The sequence below is a fragment of the Parus major genome, chromosome 5, assembly GCF_001522545.3.
Source record: "Parus major isolate Abel chromosome 5, Parus_major1.1, whole genome shotgun sequence".
NCBI lineage: Eukaryota > Metazoa > Chordata > Aves > Passeriformes > Paridae > Parus > Parus major.
Genome location: NC_031774.1, coordinates 9277292 through 9295576, shown reverse-complemented (window position 1 = coordinate 9295576; position 18285 = coordinate 9277292). Strand labels below are relative to the sequence as shown.

General features: G+C 45.5%; 1 protein-coding gene across 6 annotated transcripts in view; it reads right to left on the bottom strand.

Moving 5' to 3' along the window:
* TEAD1 (TEA domain transcription factor 1) overlaps positions 1 to 18285 on the bottom strand; it is a 151963-nt gene that overhangs the window by 85728 nt on the left and 47950 nt on the right. For all 6 annotated transcript variants that reach the window (XM_015631112.3, XM_015631113.3, XM_015631108.1 and 3 more), the window contains exon 2: positions 13195 to 13448. In XM_015631112.3, coding sequence (XP_015486598.1) covers positions 13195 to 13342 — 148 coding nt within the window. In that variant the 5' untranslated portion in view covers positions 13343 to 13448. The remainder of the gene's footprint in view (positions 1 to 13194; positions 13449 to 18285) is intronic.

Genomic DNA, 18285 nt, shown 5'->3' with positions numbered 1-18285 from the left:
GAAAGGGAAAGGGAAAGGGAAAGGGAAAGGGAAAGGGAAAGGGAAAGGGAAAGGGAAAGGGAAAGGGAAAGGGAAAGGAAGCTATGCATGGTGGCCTGGCTGACAAATTCTGCTTTCTGGTCTGCCCAGGATAAAATGAGAATTACCCCAGTCTCAATGAGCCTCTCATCCACACTGCTCCCAACTAAGGGGGGAAAAAAAAAGGAAAACAAAAAAGACAACAAACAAACCACAACAAATCAAGCATTAATGAACAAGGAAACAGTTCTTCTCACGTGGCCTCTCATGCAGTACCATCCTGGGGTCAGGCCAGGCACAAATGTTGCATTGAGACACCAGTTAAATTTCACTGTCATTGCAGTGACACACTCACACCTTCCAGCAAGCTTCTACACATGGACACAGCTCTGTCTGAAGTTCAAACATGATTTAAATATGTCATCCTACACCAACAAAGTCATATTAGTACAAATCTGAGCCCGTGGTAACTGCCTGAGTCGTGTGAGTACACAGCAGGGATTTTAACACCACTGTGATGGCTGGCATGAATAAATCTAAATCTCCAGCACATTATATGACCACAACAGATCTTCCTCTGCCCTTCCCAACTCATTTATCATATGGAACCACCACCCACGGGTTTCCCTTGAGATGTTGTGAATATGAAGGCAAATGGATTGCAGGGATGGACACGGCTGGCCAGGGGACAGCAGCATCCTCCTGAAGAATGGAGCTGCCTGCAAGAGCCCAGGCTGGGAGGGAGGAAGCTTCCTGATGGCCCTGGATGAGGGTCTGTGAGGGTCAGGGGTTTGAGGGGATGCTACAGGCAAGGGAACACCACGTAGGGCAGTCTAAAACAGGCCCAGGAGTACGGCAGTATTTTAATCAGCACTACATCCCTGGCAGGTCACACGCCTTAAAACTGGACATGAATCATTGCAAACTTCAACTTCTGTTTCCACGGGACTTTTTTAATGTTTTTGGTTCCACACACAGGGCCCTGTTCAGCATCTCGCTGCCATGGTGTTTTTCTATCTTGACAATTCACTTCCGTGAGCAGGCATGTAGCCAACTCAAATGAGACTGAACGCAGTGAAAAGCCCTTCAGGTAAACAGTGTGATAAGCTAAACTGCAAAAACGAGACAATGTTTTTGTACTATGAGGCAGTTGCCATGGAGACGGTTGCTAATTAACTGCATTCAGCCAAGAGAACAAAGGGTTTAAGGGCAGACAGGACTCTGTATCTTAGAGCAAGCAATGCAGAATGTCTTATGCAATCTGCACATCTATCATATCTGGAATACCTGAGCCTTTGCTTAGGCTGCAGAATACCTCAGTGACAACAGGGGGGTTTATTCCCTTAAATTTCAACTGATTTTTAGGTAATAACTTATCAGCATTTAAAAAAACAAACAAAACCCATACTTAAAAGTCACCATGAATCAATGCATCAAGCCAGGACTGTACTAAAGACTGAACTGTTTTATGTTGGTTCAGAGCTCCTGTTTGCACAGAGGACAGGGTTTGCATGGCCAGGTTTTGGCAGTGAGGGGCTGCAGGGGTGGCTGCTGTGAGGAGCTGCCCTCAACATCTGACAGAGCCAAGGCCAGCCAGCCCTGCTGCTGGACCATCAGTAACAGGGGTACTGCTCCTGAGAGAGCAGCTTCAGGAGAGAGGGAACAACCCTGGGCAGCTGCAGCCAAGGAGAGGAGAGAGATGTGTGAGAGGAACAGCCCTGCAGAGCCCCAGCTCAGTGCAGGAGGGGCTGAGACTGCCCTGAGCCCCTGGCCAGCCCTGGGGATGCTGAGATTGCCCTGAGCCCCTGCCCAGCCCTGGGGATGCTGAGATTGCCCTGAGCCCCTGCCCAGCCCTGGGGATGCTGAGATTGCCCTGAGCCCCTGCCCAGCCCTGGGGATGCTGTGAGCCCTGAGCCCCTGCCCAGCCCTGGGGATGCTGAGATTGCCCTGAGCCCCTGGCCAGCCCTGGGGAGGCTGTGAGCCCTGAGCACAGGGAGGGCAGGGGATGCTGAGATGCACCATGAGGATGGTATGGAGCAGGTGGATGCCTGAAGGAGGCTGGGAGCCCAGGAGAAGCCCGTGCTGGGGCAGGTTTTTGGGCAGGACTCGTGACCCCCGTGCTGGGGCAGGTTTTTGGGCAGGACTCATGACCCCCATGCTGGGGCAGGTTTGTGGGCAGGACTCGTGACCCCCATGCTGGAGCAGCCTGCTCCTGAAGGACTGAACCCTGTGAAGTTCAGGAAGGACTTCTGCCCATGGGAAGAACCACTTTGGAGAAGTTCACGGAGAATTGTTTCCCACCACTGGAGCAGGGGATGAGTGTGATGAGCCCTCCCCCTGAGGAGGAAGGAGATGAAGCAAAGGTGTGTGATGAACTGATCACAACCCTCATCTCCCCACACCACTGAGAAAGTAGAGAAATTGGGGGAAAATTAGAATAATTAACTCTTCAATCCATTCCTAAACAGAGCTCCTAAAAATGCACCTTGGACCTAAATACTGTATTTAAATAAAACTGGCTGTTCTGAACAGATACCAAATGACATCATTTTCAAGGGATCATATTTTGGTTTTGTTTTGATGCTATAACTCCTTTCAGTGCCTACAACACAATGCAGGGCCTACAGAAAAAGCATCCAGTTGTCAGAAGAGCTGTAAATCCCAGAGCAGCACGTTTCCAGCTCCCAGAGTGTGTTCCTGGGTCACAGCAGCACCCCAGGAAGGAGCAGGGCTCCCCCAGACCCCTCAGCCTGTTGGGTGGGCAGGGCTTGCACACACTGTGCTGGGGCCAGACCAAACAGGATAACCTAACTCACCTCTGAAAACACCAAAGATCAGCTCTTCTCCTAAGTGGAAGCTGGGAAAAACAATAAAGAGCCTATTAGAAAGACCCTTCCTTTAGAGAAGACAAGCCAGTGGATAAAACAGATCTGCACTAACACAAGATTTCCTTAGGTCTGAATAAATACAGCAGTATTTTTCCTTTTCAAGTCATTACACACGTGATTTAAATAAAAACTAAACTGGGAATTTTTGTGACAGGATTTAGATGCTGTCAGGATGTAAAGAGCCACAATCAATTTTCAGGTCCTTACTAAGGGGAATGGGATGAGTTCACACCTCATATGAGGGTATTACTTCAGCAAAGCCTGCTGCACACTGAACACACAGTATATTAATTTACTACATGAAGGCCTAAGGTTTGGGGTTTTTTTTTGACATTTAAAATTATGAGGCATCTGCAAACAGATCCTAAATCTGAATTGCACATGGATTTTCCACACCAGCCAATTCTGATTGCCCCTAGACATCCCCTCCAGCATTAATCACTCACCCACAGAACTGGAGTTCATATTTCTTTTACAGAAACAGAGGTCTGCAAAATTCTTAAACTCTTGCCTAGAAAACAGGAATTATTACTTCTGTGGCAAACTAAGTTTTAAACATAAGGGACCCAATTCTGCCTGCAGTTACACTGCCATAAATCTTTAACAATTCCATTACATTTATAACAGTCTGACTGAGGAGGAAATTGAGCCCAAGATATTTTCTAAATCAGTAATTAAATAGCAGAATTTTAGTTTGGCACAGAGTAAAGACCTCTTAGATAACTTCTTTGGATAAGGCCACATACTTTTTTGTTCCTTGAATAATGCTGTTTATGAACAAATTAAATCTTCCTATTTTCAGCAGCCTCTCTCTTATTCTGTAGAGGGACCACATCATCTCATGGAGCATCCTTATGGGGCTAAATATTGCCTCAGTTTCCCTTTCTCTCTCTCTTCTCCATAGAAATCTTGGACTCTTGTGGCTCTCCATGGCTTGTACAGAGCACCTGGAGGACCTTTTCTTGTTTGGTTTCAAGGAACAACTGTATTAACCAAAATACTAATACTAACACTAATAATGATAATGATAATAATAATAATGATAATAATAATAATAATAATAATGGCATTTACTCAACTCCCTTATTAGAGGAGCAAGGCAAAGGCATCTGGTCACATTCTGCAGAGATTTTCCTGTCCAGAAGATGCAGCCTGCTCTCCCCACACACAGGATGTGGTGCAGGAACATGGATTTGCCCTGAGCTCCCCAAGGGTCACTGGAGAAGCTGTGAAAGGACCCCCTTCAGCACCAAAGCTTGGATGGCACTGGGGGGAAGAGGGCTCCATTCCCAGCTCTGCCATAAAACCCCTGATGACATCAGACAAGTTATTTAGTCCCTCCAGGCTGCTTTTCTTCATTGGGCAAGGGCAGCTTTTATAATTTCCTGCCTCGTAATTTTAACAGAAGTGGCTTTTTAATGGCTATTTTACCTCATTTTAATTTTTGCTCAGCATTTCCAGCCCTAGTGCATCTCTCTTCCCCAGGGCTGAGCGCTGTGCTGGCCTCACACCCAGCTCCAGCCATCCCCAGCAGCTCTGCGTGCGTGGGGCCGGTGGGAGGCTGGACCCTGGGACAGCTGCTCCCCGATGGGGGCTGAGAGAGACCCAGAGCCTTCGGGGCAGCCAGGCCAAAGGGCTTTGAGAGCTGTCCCACCTGTTAATGGCACTCCTGTGGCCACCCAGCAATGCAGCTCCAGTGGCTGGCAGGATGGAAAATTCTGCAGGCGGCTCCTCCGTGCGCTATCCCTTACAGCAATTCTCCTCAGCACGCCGCTGATTGGGCCTCCTGCAGCTAAAAATACCCCTGCAGCCTAAATATGCAGCACACAATGTATGCCTGCATACCTCACCTATCTAAATATATGCCTACATGCCTGCCTAATAACACTACAAATATGAATCACGCTGTTTCTTCGCACAGCGCTCTCACGGGAGGCTGCTTGCAGTTGCCAAAGCAAAGCAAGGTCCCAGCCAAGAGGTAGCCAATTCCTTGTGTATAAAGCTCCTGCTTGAGGACCCATAAATACATCTAATGTATTAGAATAATACGTTATTATTCTAATATTATTCTGGAAGATGTTTTGTTCACGCACACAAAACTATTTGCACATATGTATGTACGTGAATATATTTATAGACAGCTATCAGTAAACTCTTCTTTCACCATTAAGTGTGCTGAAAGGTTTGGTGCTGGCAGGACTGAACAAATGAAAATGCAATTCTCCTTCAAAACATGAAATGCTGAACTCACCAGGCCCACATGAAGGCACCTCCTAAAATGATCCAAAGGCTACTTTCACTATGGAAAATTATTAGTTGTCAACTATCCCCAGCCTGCTGTCCCCGAGCCCCTGAAGCTGGGACCCAGCTGGGCTAACATTTTCCTTTTCTCAGTGTCCAGGCCAGCAGTGTTACCTGCTAGTTTAGGGGAAAAACTGGTGCTCAATCCAAGCAGCTGAAGATTTCTCATCTGTGTTCCCTACTCACTTGCACTGCTAGCATGACAAAAAACACAACTTAAACCATGATTTCTATTTAATTAATCCTTGTCTTTTCCATGCTAACCAAACACCAGCTGACATTAAGGTAGAAGTAAGAAAAAGCGAAGCAGCTTCAGGCAAATAAGCTTCAGATGTTTTAGCTCTGCTGCAATGATTGGGCAAACTGAAAAAGCATTTTCTTTATTATATGCAAACTTGGCATACTCTGCCTCACCTACATCCACACAGATTGCTGGAATGTGCTCCCCAGCACCTCCAGGTATGTTTTCTGTGCTGCTGCCCCCAGAACTGACAGGCATCAAGGGTGATGTGGTTTCCTGCAGACAAAGCAAGACTCAGCCCAAGCCAAGTGCACCCCTGCCTCTTGGGTCCCCCTCCTCCAAGGAGGCCAGCCAAGCAAGGAGCTGATGTTTTTGGAAGGTCTGGACACCTGGTAGCCCCTGGCAAGCTGACTGCCCCCTTGGAGGCAGCAGGGAGATCTCAGCACAGGCATGAAGGGCTGAGCCTGCTCAGGAGGTGTGAGCTGGCTGGAGAAGGGGTGGTGGGGAGGCTGTAATTAAGCAGTTGTGATAATGACACTGACTCCTCACAGCAGACAAGGGGAGGGGTGACCACAGCTCCTGTTCACAGTGCCTGAGCACCCTGTAGGTAAATCTGTGATGGTGTTTGACTGACATCCCAGCAGCTCCCACAGTGTGCAGTGCCCTCTCAGGGTTCCAATTCCCTCCAGAGTCTGGGATGCATTGCCATCCCTTTTACAAGCTTAGGTTTAACAAGCCATGCCACTTCTCTGTGTTCAAAAGAGTGAACTGGAATTATGGCATTCATATCTCCAATTTGTATTATTTTTGCTTACAAAAACATGTTCTTTAGTCAAACAATGCAAAGACTTTGCATGCCTAGAACAAAACCAGAAAAACTGCAGAGGAGCATTTCTCTACCAACTAAACCATTACTTCTACTGGAAGTCTGTAAACTGTTAATCCATTAGTGTCTAATTTCTTAAACTCAAATTCCAGACTTGAATCATCTGGAAGCCCAGAGCCTGAAGTGCTTCTGTCTGATGTTCCAGACCAAGAGCCTCACACGAAATTGTTTGTAGGCTAGGAAAATATTATACAATGGTATTAATGCAACTTCTCAAGGGCACCACCAAAAAAAATAGAAAAAAATAGAAAAAAAAAAAATCCTTCATGCATCTGTTAGGAAATCCCCATAAGATTCAGATAAGATACATACTAGTTTTGAATAGCAGGCCCTTGGGGAATTGTGTAAGACTCATGTCACAACCACCACAGCATTTACTCTCCAACAGTTAGCCCAGGATCACCCCTGTGAGGTGTGGGGTGGGACACAAACCTATTTCTCAGGAGACTGTGTGTCCCCAGGAATTTCTTTGTGTTCCCACTGCTCCTTGTTCCCCTCAGTGTCATTTGTTATCACACCTAGACAGGGCAAACCCCCTAAGGGAACAGCGGGAACACTGGGATGAGCTTTCCCTTCCAGCAGGGCTCAGCTGTCTGGTTTTCACCACTCATCACACTGGCCCCTAGTCCATCTGGAACAGGCACCTTGGACCCCCCAAATCCAGCACTCTCAGGTGCTGGTGCAAACCGTGGTGATGCTGCTGGCACCTAAGGGCTCCATTTCTGATCAATATTTTCTTTTCCTGTTGCTGGTCATGCACGATGCTCCCTGCACTGTCCAAGTCTCTCTCTTCACAAAACAATTCCTGTGTTTCCTCACCTCTCTGCTCCCCTGAGGGTGCCCAGAAGGAGTGTCAGCATGGATATCCCCATCCCCAGCCCTTCACTGGGGACGAGGCTCAGCGCTCCACTCACGCCTGTGGCACGTAACTCAGCTGGTGCCCCAAGTGCAGACACTTCCACCAGAGTCTCACAGTGTCCCCATGCAGAGAACCCAAACCTCAGAGCCCATCATAGCCCCCAAGGGGGGCCTTACTAGTGCAGCCCAAGCTGTGCCCAGGCTGCCTGAAGGAGGTGTTTGCCCTCAGAGCGACCCCAGCTCGACACGGAATGAGATCAAATAAACAAGTCCATTTTCCTTCCATGCTATCTACATGCAGGGTTTGCAATTATCTCCATCTCCCAGTACTGTGCAGACAACTAACACACTATATCAGCCTGATCAAGACTGTTTTAACTAGCTCCTAGCACGACAGCTATTTCTTAAAGCTGCAAAAACCGTTCTGCAATTACAGGATCACAAGTTCATCCTGAGAAACCAGTGCTGGGAGAAAAACGAGCTCATACAAATGACACTAAACAACCACCCAAATGTGTCCTGGATCTTCCAGTGAGGTTGCATCACTTCAGTGCTCTCATGTTAATGTGTGTCAGTTCTAAACAAGGGCATTAGCAAAGGAACAATGTCAGAAAGGAAAGACACAGTCTCACCCTGTTTAGCATGGCTGTTTAAATAGGATTAGCCACTAAACGACTCTGGAGTGGACAAATGCCTGATCTGAACCTGCCCTGGTGGCTTCCACTTAGCTTCAGGCAAGAGCTGATGCTGGCAGTAGCTGAGCAGTGCCTGCTGAGCACTGGGGCAGCAGGCACACTGCTGTCTGTGCCATGGCCAGGCTATAAACAACCTTCTGACAGCTCCCCTTTACATGGCTGACAGCAGAGAACACGCTTAGTAAAGACAGGACAAAGCCAAAGTGCTAAAAATCACTTTCAAAGGGTGCTGGCTCTTTCAGATGCATTATTTTTCAGCAAAACTTTCTAGTATACATTCCCATTTCCTTTGGGATGCAGCATCCTCCTGACCCAACCCAGCCAATGGAATACTCCATCCATGGCTGTGCCAGGTGCCTTCCATGTACCACAGCACTGCTGCCACTTTCAGCTGTGGCCTGCTGCCCAAGGAGGAGCTGACACCCTCATCACACACAGCTCTCTCTGTCCCACCTGGCTTTTCTCTTCACAACAGCAAATTATGGCAGAGAGGGGAAAAAAACCCAAAACCAGGAAAAAAAATTCTGTTTAAGGAAGAGTCTGTCACCTTATCTCAGAGCACTGACAATTTGCTCTTGAAAGCCCAAGGAGAGAGATTAAACCCTGTTCCCCCACATTTCAGAGCTCCTCCAACAAGCTCTCCTTTCCAGGGGCTGGGCTCACTAAACCAGCTCTTGCCCTCTCGCAAGCACGGCCAGATGATGTTGCAAGAACATCACCAGGTTGCAGAAACGATCCCAGGCAGAGCTGCTCATAACCCAGGCAATTTCAGAAGAAACTTTTCCAGCAGACAGAGTCTCCCTGCCCTGGCTGCCCATCCCTGCTGGCCGGGGGCTCAGCACGGGTATCACGCGTGGCACCCAGCGCTGCCAGAGTCCTCCTGGACAATTTATTTACACCCTAAAAAACCCAAAAAACCTAAAAAACTTTCAGAATACGAGTCCCATCTCCACTGCACTCATTTGGTGCATGTTGCTAAGAGAACAAAAAAGAGAGGGGAAAAAAAAAAGAAAAAATACAAGAGCGTATCTTTGTACAATGATTGCAGGAACAGATGAATAAACATGAAACCTGATACTTCACATCTGGTATTTCATCACTCCAAGTACCTTATTCACATTCAAATATATTTAACACTGTGGAAACTTTATAAGGTAACAATGTCTTTATGGAGGCAGGGAACTTTTAAAATTAAAAGCAATAGTAAAAATAATTTGTAACATGCTGCTGTACTCTTCATAAAGCTATTTACCTTCATAAAGCTATTTACCTTAAGAGAAACCCAGAAAAACACCAAATAATGGCAGTTAGCTACAGAATCAGGCAAGCCCACAGAACACGATTTCTTTTGTCAGTGTTCTAGTTCAAAGTTCAATTTTAATACCCAATTTACACAAGGTGCTTTGGAAATGAAGACAATCATTACTCATCATACAAAAATTCTATTATCTGAGCAGAATTTTATATGGAAGTATTCTTTTCCCTTAACAGTGCATGCCAAGTGATTTTACATATAACCTAATAAACATACACAGTTCTGAAAGGCTGCTGTGCAATTTCTCACGTTAATTAGTACTCATTCTTCTCTGTAAAACCACTAAACATGCTAAAAAACTTCCTTTTAATAATCACTACATACTCCTAAGCACTTTTGTTGCAGAGATGAATACCTCCAATGCAAACTGGCAGCTGAAGAGATGTTTAGAGGTCTCAAAAATGAATATCAAATTATTTTCTTCTCTTAAAGGCAAAAGAAGCCACCTTTGCTACATTGAGGCTAATTCAGCAGCGCTGATAAGAAAATGTCTGCAGGCATATTCCACTTGCTAGCACTCATGGCACTTTGGCTTGTCCCTGGAGCTGCACTGAAGCCACATCTTGCTGTAGCTACACTTCAAAAAAAGAAAAGAAAAGAAGATGAAAATGAGCACATGGAGCCAAACCCAATCCCGTGGTAACCCCAGTGACTTCAGTGTTACACCAGGAATAAAAGTAGGGCTGCATTTCACAGCAGCTCTCATTCCTGTAATCTTTTCCAAAACACTCTCCCAGGAGCAAAGACAAGCACAGGCAAACATCTTGCCAATAAGTGAGTTCACAGGGATTGCTACAAGTCACTGAACTGTCAGCAGCAGAAGACCAGCAGTGGGAACAAAGCACAAACACAGGACAGGCAATGCCCTCTAATGGGCTGGAGTTTTACCAGGAGCTGGATAAACAAGGACACGCAAATTCATCGGAGCGGGTCTCTCTGAGACAGAACACAAATTATAGGGTGCCCTGCTTTGTACCAGGGGATGGTGTTTGTGTTTGATCAGTACTCCTTCTGAAACAGTGCAGATGAAAAAAGCCTTGGCAAGACAAATGAAAATGGGTCTAAGAGCTCAGTCTTTCCTCCACTGGACTGCTTCCACAAAGAGTGTGAGCATCAATTTATGACTGTGTTCCTCTATCCTCCTTCACATTCATACCCTCCTCACCTCTTTAAAATTTTATTTACTTTTAGTCAATACTGTTCTAGGAGCAAAACCAACACTGTGAGACCTTCACAACCTCACTCACAAAGGGAAAAGGAGTGATGGATCGAGCTTTCCTGCAGGAAACTTCTCACATGTCCCTTGGCTTTACCGTGCATTCCCTTTCTCTCTCAAGAATTTCAAAACTAGTTTCTGGAATTTGCCCATCCAAACCAAAAGAAGCGTCTTTGCTTCTTACCCAATCATTTTCTATTAATTTAAAATCAAGAGTTTCGTTAAGCTTTCATTTTGTTTTCTGAGGCTTTCTTCAAGGAGCCATAGCCCTGGGCCAGCAGCAGCCTGAAATGCTGGCCTTGCACAGGCCACAGTTCTGTCTTTGCAGCCTGAGGATGCCCCAAGGCAAAAATAAAAATGTTAGGACATCCCCCTTCCTCTCCCCAGCCAGGGGCCCCTGCAACCCTTTTCTGTGGGGATGGGATCAAAAGCCTTTTGTTCTCGTCATCCTCTTACGCCTTAAGTTACATTTTTGGGAAGGCACGGGGAGAGGGAAACGAGGGAAACACCCTCTCCTTTCTTGCCTCCTCCATCCGAGGCCTCAGCTGTGGGGAGCAGCTGAAGTGATTCAGGCTGTCTGGAGAAGCCACAGATGTCCCTCAGTGCCACTGGGCAGCTCTCCCATCACCAGCCACCCCAATCTCGCCCAGGTGCCACCGTGGCCACCCCTCACCCCCGCATCCCAGTGCCCTCAGTCCTCCTTGAGCAATCCTCAGGGTCCCCACAGCCAGAGGAACACAAACCTCTTGGAAACGCCAATTTAGGGATGGTTTTCAGACCACCACAAAGAACAGTGAAGAAACTCTGGCTGCTTGCTTACATGAATGTCGCAAAGCTCTCATTAAATCAAAGGCAGACTTACAGTATTTCTTCAAGCAAAATCTCTGCTCTTCTCAAAGTCTCCCTCCAAAGATCAAAAACTACAATTGCTTAACTTAATCCACACAGAGTGATCATTATGTTTGCTTCCCTAAAGATCAGATTTGTTCTGCTGCCTATATCTAAAGGTAATTTCAGTCAGAAAATGAAATGGTGCTCTCCTGACCTTTTGTCTTCCACGACCCATGAATTACCAGCACATTACAATATCCCCCAACACTGTGGAAGCTTGGCCATAATGCAATGTCTCTCTTGTAAGTGAAATAAACTTGGTATGCCACTAAAAGGCATTAAATTATTTTCATTATGCCACACAGAATGTAAAACACTTACACTGTTTTGATTTCAAAATCCTTGGAGAACAATTATGCTCTCAGGGCCATAAGACTCTATTAGGAAGTCCTCAGAAACCTAGCATGGTTTCAATAAATCCTCCAACACTACAAAGCAGTCACTCAGTTTGAAGAATGAAAACATGAGTTCATCCACTGCAAAGTCAGGATGTAAATTCTGCTCATACAGCACCCTGCACTTCCTAACACATTTTTTCCTACTCAACCAGGGCAACACTTTTAAGTGAAGTTTTCAGCATCCAGCACACATAGCTCCTTCTCTGATTGAAAATTAACTGTATTTGATTTAGGATTAGCATAAATATGAGATGTGCCTATGCTTATGGTGTTACTAGCCACCAGTATTAATCAGCAATTAGATATGCACAAATAGTCTTACACATATATAATTTAACAAATGTTAACGTTCAGGATTAGGAACCATTAAACAAAATCAGTGATTGTCAGATAAAAATGTTAATTTCTTTAGTTTATACAAAAAGAAAAAAAAAAAAGCTTCAAAACACCAAAAAAGCAGATTTCAGGGGTGACTAGTGTGGTTGTAAGGATCCTGATTAAAAAGTAATAATTGCAGCCACCCTTATTTTGGCCTATGGGCTGCTGAAGCCTCAGGAAGGCTTTAGAGTATTGAGAAATACTCAATAAGTCTGTTTGTATGTGCATGTACTCCTAGGAGGAGCACAACTTCCTAATCAGGAAAATCATCCTCCCTTCCCAAAGGGAAATAACAGCACTGAGAAGTGATCAGAACAGGGGATATGGGCAACCAGAACAGGGGATATGGGCAATCAGAACAGGGGATATGGGCAACCAGAACAGGGGATATGGGCAATCAGAACAGGGGGATATGGGCAATCAGAACAGGGGATATGGGCAATCAGGACAGGGGAAGATGGGCAACCAGAACAGGGGGAGATGGGCAATCAGAACAGGAGATATGGGCAACCAGAACAGGGGGAGATGAGCAATCAGAACAGGGGATATGGGCAATCAGAACAGGGGATATGGGCAACCAGAACAGGGGATATGGGCAACCAGAACGGGGAGACACAAAAGCACCCCTGACCTGCCTGTCTCATGGGGAGGCTCCTGAAGGCAACAAGAACTTTATCACTCTGCAGTTCAGTATTGCATAATCTGCCACACCACCACGCAGACTGCACCTCCCTGTCTTCACCACTCAGTGAAAAATCAAGAAAAATGCCTAATTGTTTTTATTCCCGGGGAGTGACACATTTAAATGCTTCCTTCAAATATTGGCACTCAGCCACAGCATAGAACCTGTCAAAGGCAACTACATAAGGTAACCAGTGAGACAATTCTGTGTCCATACTGCTTTCCTCGTGCCAGCAGAGAAGGAGCTGGCCTGGACAGTCCTGAGCACCTCCTCAGCTCAGCTGAGCTCTCTCAGCTTCACAGATGTCATCATGATTTACTCCAAAAGAACCAAAATCAGAACCAGGAACATTGTGTAGAAACAAACTGGGCTTTACAGTTCTCATGCTGGAACGGTTATTTCCAAAGGCTAAACGTGTACCACTTACCATACATTTTGCCTTCATCTGATAAGATGATTTTCCTCCTCCCACACGGTGGATAGATTGCTAGAGCCTCCTGAAAGCTCTGTTCAATGTCAGGACTCCAGACACCTTCTGCATCGTTGTCAATAGGTTTATCTGCAGAATCACTCATCCTTTCAATGTCTTCGGCAGGACTCTCGCTGCCGCTCCAGCTGCTGGGCTCAATGGTGATGGCTGGGGTCTCCAAGCCTAAGCCTGGAGTCTTCAAGGGAATAAACCTGCAACACAAAGAGCCAGGCCCAAAAGGCGTTAGCGGCGTTGGAACTCCAGGCTAACGTTTCTGCCTCTGCTGCGAGGGGAACAGCGGCACCGGCGGGAACGCCAGCACGGGGGACACCCAGGAAAAGGGAAAATTATAACCATTCATTTAATGGTTAAATGGTTCATTTAAAAATTAATAGCCATTCCACCTCAAACGAGCACAGGTGGAGCAGTAAGGCTGCAGGAAGGCAAACCCTACGACGTTTTCTGGGTGCAATTACACGAGGGCGTGGAAAATCAGATTATTTCTCACAAATAGTCAAAGTGCCACATTGCATCTGGCTGAAGGCTGGCACCCTTAAAATAAATAAAATAAAAAACCAGTGTACTGCCACTGGCTGGAAGGGAAGCACACCAATTTATGCCACAGTGACCACCAGAGCCTAAAACCATTTGGACCTAAAAACAAAAGCAAAAACTATTGTTCACATTCATTCGGATGTCAGTGGATTAAATGGAATTATACCAGCGATGCCACAGCTCAATGTAATTAAATGGAAAAGGCTGTAATTTTCAGATCTCACCCATATAAATAATATAATCAGAATCAAGCCAAGCTACGTACAAAAAGAAATATTTAAAATGATAATACCAGAGCAAGGAATTACAAGAGACGATATATGCTTTGCCTGATTTAAAAGGTCTCTGTCACAGAACCATAGCAGAACAAAAATTACAAGCTTCAAGTTGCTGAATCAATTTAATAAGAAATAATTTAATATAGCTGCACCTGCTCACACCAGCAGAGCTGCAGATCTGTCAGTGTTCCTTTTATATTTTTCAGAGAAATACAACTCTGCTGTAAAGACTTGCTCCAGGCAAAAAAGCTGCTCTACCAGACCACGTTCACCTCTGGTGTAATTCTTCAGGAAGTCAGTGAAATAACACCAGGAACAGATTTGGCTCAACATGTCTAGGCATAATGCTGCTTTATTTTGAAAAAAGAAGGAGTTTGGTGACTCTAACAGATCTGAGTGGATGGGAGTGTTCAAACATGCACACACGAGCTGCAAACACAGTTAAAAATCCACTTTCCTGGCTAAACACTGAAAGCCCCTAAAGTGTAAGATTTTTATTCTGTATGGGCAGAAGAGAGGGGCTTTCCCCTGTGCACAGCTCTGTCCTCCTGCTGCTAACGCCGCTCGCCGGGGTCTCAGGACACGTAAGACAACAGGTGAAAAGCAGCAGAACAGCATTCACCCTGTGGAGAAAGGAGGGGAGGGTACATGTGGAAGGCCATGACACCCATGATTATCCATCTGTGGGCTGGAGAAGTGCCTGAAAGAGGAAATCTTTCCAGCAGCCCTCACCCCAGCTGCCCAGCTGTGTGATCACCAAACCCTGACGGTCCGGTCCCTCCACGGTGTCCAGCAAAAAACCAGAGCTGCAGGCTGGGACTCACCAGCCAACACTGCCATTTCTCATCCAAAGGAAGGTATTTCCACCTCTCCAGGCTCCAACAGGAGCTCAGAGGGATCTCTGTGTGTGGAAGGGGCTCTCTTGAGCTCCATTTTCCCTGGCTGTCCCTAGGCAGAGGCATTTCTTGACTCTGCAGTGGTTTGAACACTTCAGCACGGCTTACGACGTGTTTGTGCCTCCCCACCCGTAAGAGCCAGGCCAAGCACTGCCCCAAACACCCTCTAACAGCTGAGGGACACACGGGTTCACAGGGAGCCACACACGTGGAGGTGGGTGGGAGCTCCAGACAAAGCACACACCGGGTTTTTGAAGTTGTCATCACACAAAGGGAGATGCAAACCTCGGTAAAACAGTGAAACCCCATCCTTCATGATCCTCAGAAGGCTGAAGTTCAGCCCCCTGAACACAAGATTTAGCCCAAGCATGAGCACAGCGATACTGGGAAACTACTGACAAAATCAATTGTGTCCACTTGAGCCTTCACACAGAGGGGGAATCTCTGGTGAAGGAGAGGAAATGGAATGTTGATGGGGATAATTAGGGGGAGTTTTATTGCAATAGTGCAGGGGAAAATGGCTGCTGGGGGATTTATTGGCCTCAAGTGACCGAACCACGATGAGCATTTCACCAGAAGACTGTGCAGGGTGGGACACACCACTGGCTCTGTTTTCCAAAGGTGACTACAGCAGGAAATCCTTTCCCTCCCTGAGCCCAAGCACAGCACAGCCACGGGCAGCTTCTGCTCAGCTCAACCACCCTCTGCTTACAAAACCTGCCACAGTCATAGCCTCAAGTCCTATTATCATCTTATAAACCAGCCCTTGTTATTACATTATGCTGAAATAATAATTAAAATGCACAAGGAACACAGTGAGGCTCTACAGTAATTAATGTTACTTGATAGTCGTGTTATATCTTGCGTTGTGTTTACTGGTGAATTTTCACTAAGGCGCTATCTGCCTTCCCATTCCTCTTTACCTACTTGGATATCATCTTGAGGCACTCACAGCTACTATTGCAGCCTCTGAAATGTAAGATAACCAAGTGTTCCTTGCAGCACATCTGTACAAGAGGGGTGTGGGGCAGCCTGCTGGAGGAAAACCTCTCGTGCTAAAGGTTATTTGCAGTGATTTCCATTTTGGTGAATGCTGACACTGCAGATCGAGCCAGAGGGCCAAGGAGGAAAAAAACTTGTATTACAACTGCTAAATGGCTCCCTCTTACTTCAGGAATAAAATGAGCTAACTCAGTTAATCATTTCCAGCTCAGCTCTATGTATCAAAAGGGAATTCCACCTCCTCCTTAGCTTGAATTCTAAGGACTCAACTGTGATGAAAAATTTCAGACCTGTTATGCTGGAGTTCAACACGATTATCAAAAATAATACAAGCTGTCAACAGACGAGCTTTTTTGCACATTTCTAATGAGCTATAAATCTCAAGTGAAAAATGAGGACTTACAATCCAATTTAATTTTATAAAAAACTTTACAAAGTGAGCCTACTTTATATTAGCAAACTCCAAATCTTGCAATGCCAGCTTTCAGCAGAGGAAGAGCTAAGCTCCTGGGGGCAATTAGCCCCACCTCCCCTGGCCAAAATCAGCACTTGTATGCATGACAGATCAAGTTGAAGAGTTCTGTATTTGCTTTTTATCATGTTACCTTCCAGAGAACCAATTCCCTGCTTGCACTTTCTGTTAACAAAATTAAAACACATCAACACTACCTAGAAAACCAACCAACCAACCAACCAAAAAAAAAATAAAATAACCCCAAACTCACAAAAAATAGAGGAAAAAAAAATGGAAAAAATAAATGTTTTGGCTCACCTTGTTGTACATTCTAAGGTTGCTTAAAGCACATTGCTGCAGTTTAGGTGGTCTCTCTTCAGAGTTTTCCTTTAACAGCAGCCTTACACATTTCAATGCAGCTTCCCCTTGGCATAAAACTCTTTTAGCTGCAAACCAAATGCATCTGTCTTGCAGTTGTAACTCTGTGCAGTTAAGTCAGTTCTAAATATATCTGTTTTCCTCATGCAGTCATTAAGACACTTTTTCTCTGCCTGATGGAGGTATGTGTCCCCATCAAACAGCGCAGTGTCACGCTCAGGAACAGAGAAACCATCAGGGCAACAGAGGGTTTTATAAACATGTTTTATAGCCAGGCCATTCACGACAGCTTGGTCAGCTACAAGATATGACTTACTGTCATCATGTTCACTCACTACAGCAACTTGAAAAATTACTTTAAAATCTCAGAGAAACAAGGCCAGCTGTTGTCAGAGCCCACCAAACCAATGTGTTTAACTCAAACCAAATCATAGCCTGCAACTTCTTATCAAGGGAATGGCTTCTTTACCTCCACAAAACATTCTCTGACGCCTTTCACTTTATGAGCAATGCAAACCTGGGCTTGCCCAGAAAGCTGCTGCTCACAGCCCAACAACTGAGATCAATGGCTCCCCACAGGAGCCTACAAGTGCAGATCCTCGATACCTTCCATAACCTTCAATATTTGCACAATGAACTAAGGTGGGAATGCTGTCTGTCAAAAGTCACTAGAGCTGGGTCCAAACTTAACTTCCAAAAGTTAAACTGTTCCCTCTGTTTGTCTGATGAATTTAATTCCTTGAATTTCAGTGCAGGGGTGCCGAATGGTGCCTTCCCTGCGCTGTCAGACAACCCCTGGGAAAGGATTGATGCTCTGCAGATGTTGGAGCAGGAACACAAGAATGACAGCAAACACGCCTTGGTTCTGAGAGCTGTCTGAGGAAAAAGCCCATTATGCCTCCCAAGTGTTCTAAACTGTGTCTGCTGGAAGGGGATCAAGTGCAGGTATTTCTGAGACTGAACAGCAGTGCTGTTATCCACACTGATCTTCTCACTGTGGATAGATGCAGATTGCTACCAAATCATTCCTACAGCCAGATCAACATTTCTGAAACACGTCTTTCAGGGGAAAAAAAAAAATCTTAATTCTTGAAGTAGAGATTTCAAGCACTGAAGGGGTAAATGACACTTTTAAGAATACATTATATTTTTAGATCGTGAACAATCCCATCTTAGCCTCAGTTATGTAAAAACAATGGATTGAAGAATCCAACAAGCTTTTTATAAACATTAAGATGGCAATGAGCAGATGAGTGCAAACCAGCTAATTCTAAATTTGCAGATGGCAGATTTTCTCTGAAGGCTTGAAAAGTTGCAGGCCCATGGGATTTTCTTCTGCTTTGTTCAGCAGTGCAAATCCACAGCTGGAGCGCCAAAGCTCTGGAGAGGATCCAGAGGAAGAAAGTTATCAGATCTAGAAAACATGACCTACCAGGAAAGGAATTGGGTTTGTTTAAATTTAGAGAAGAACTGATGTGAGAAGATA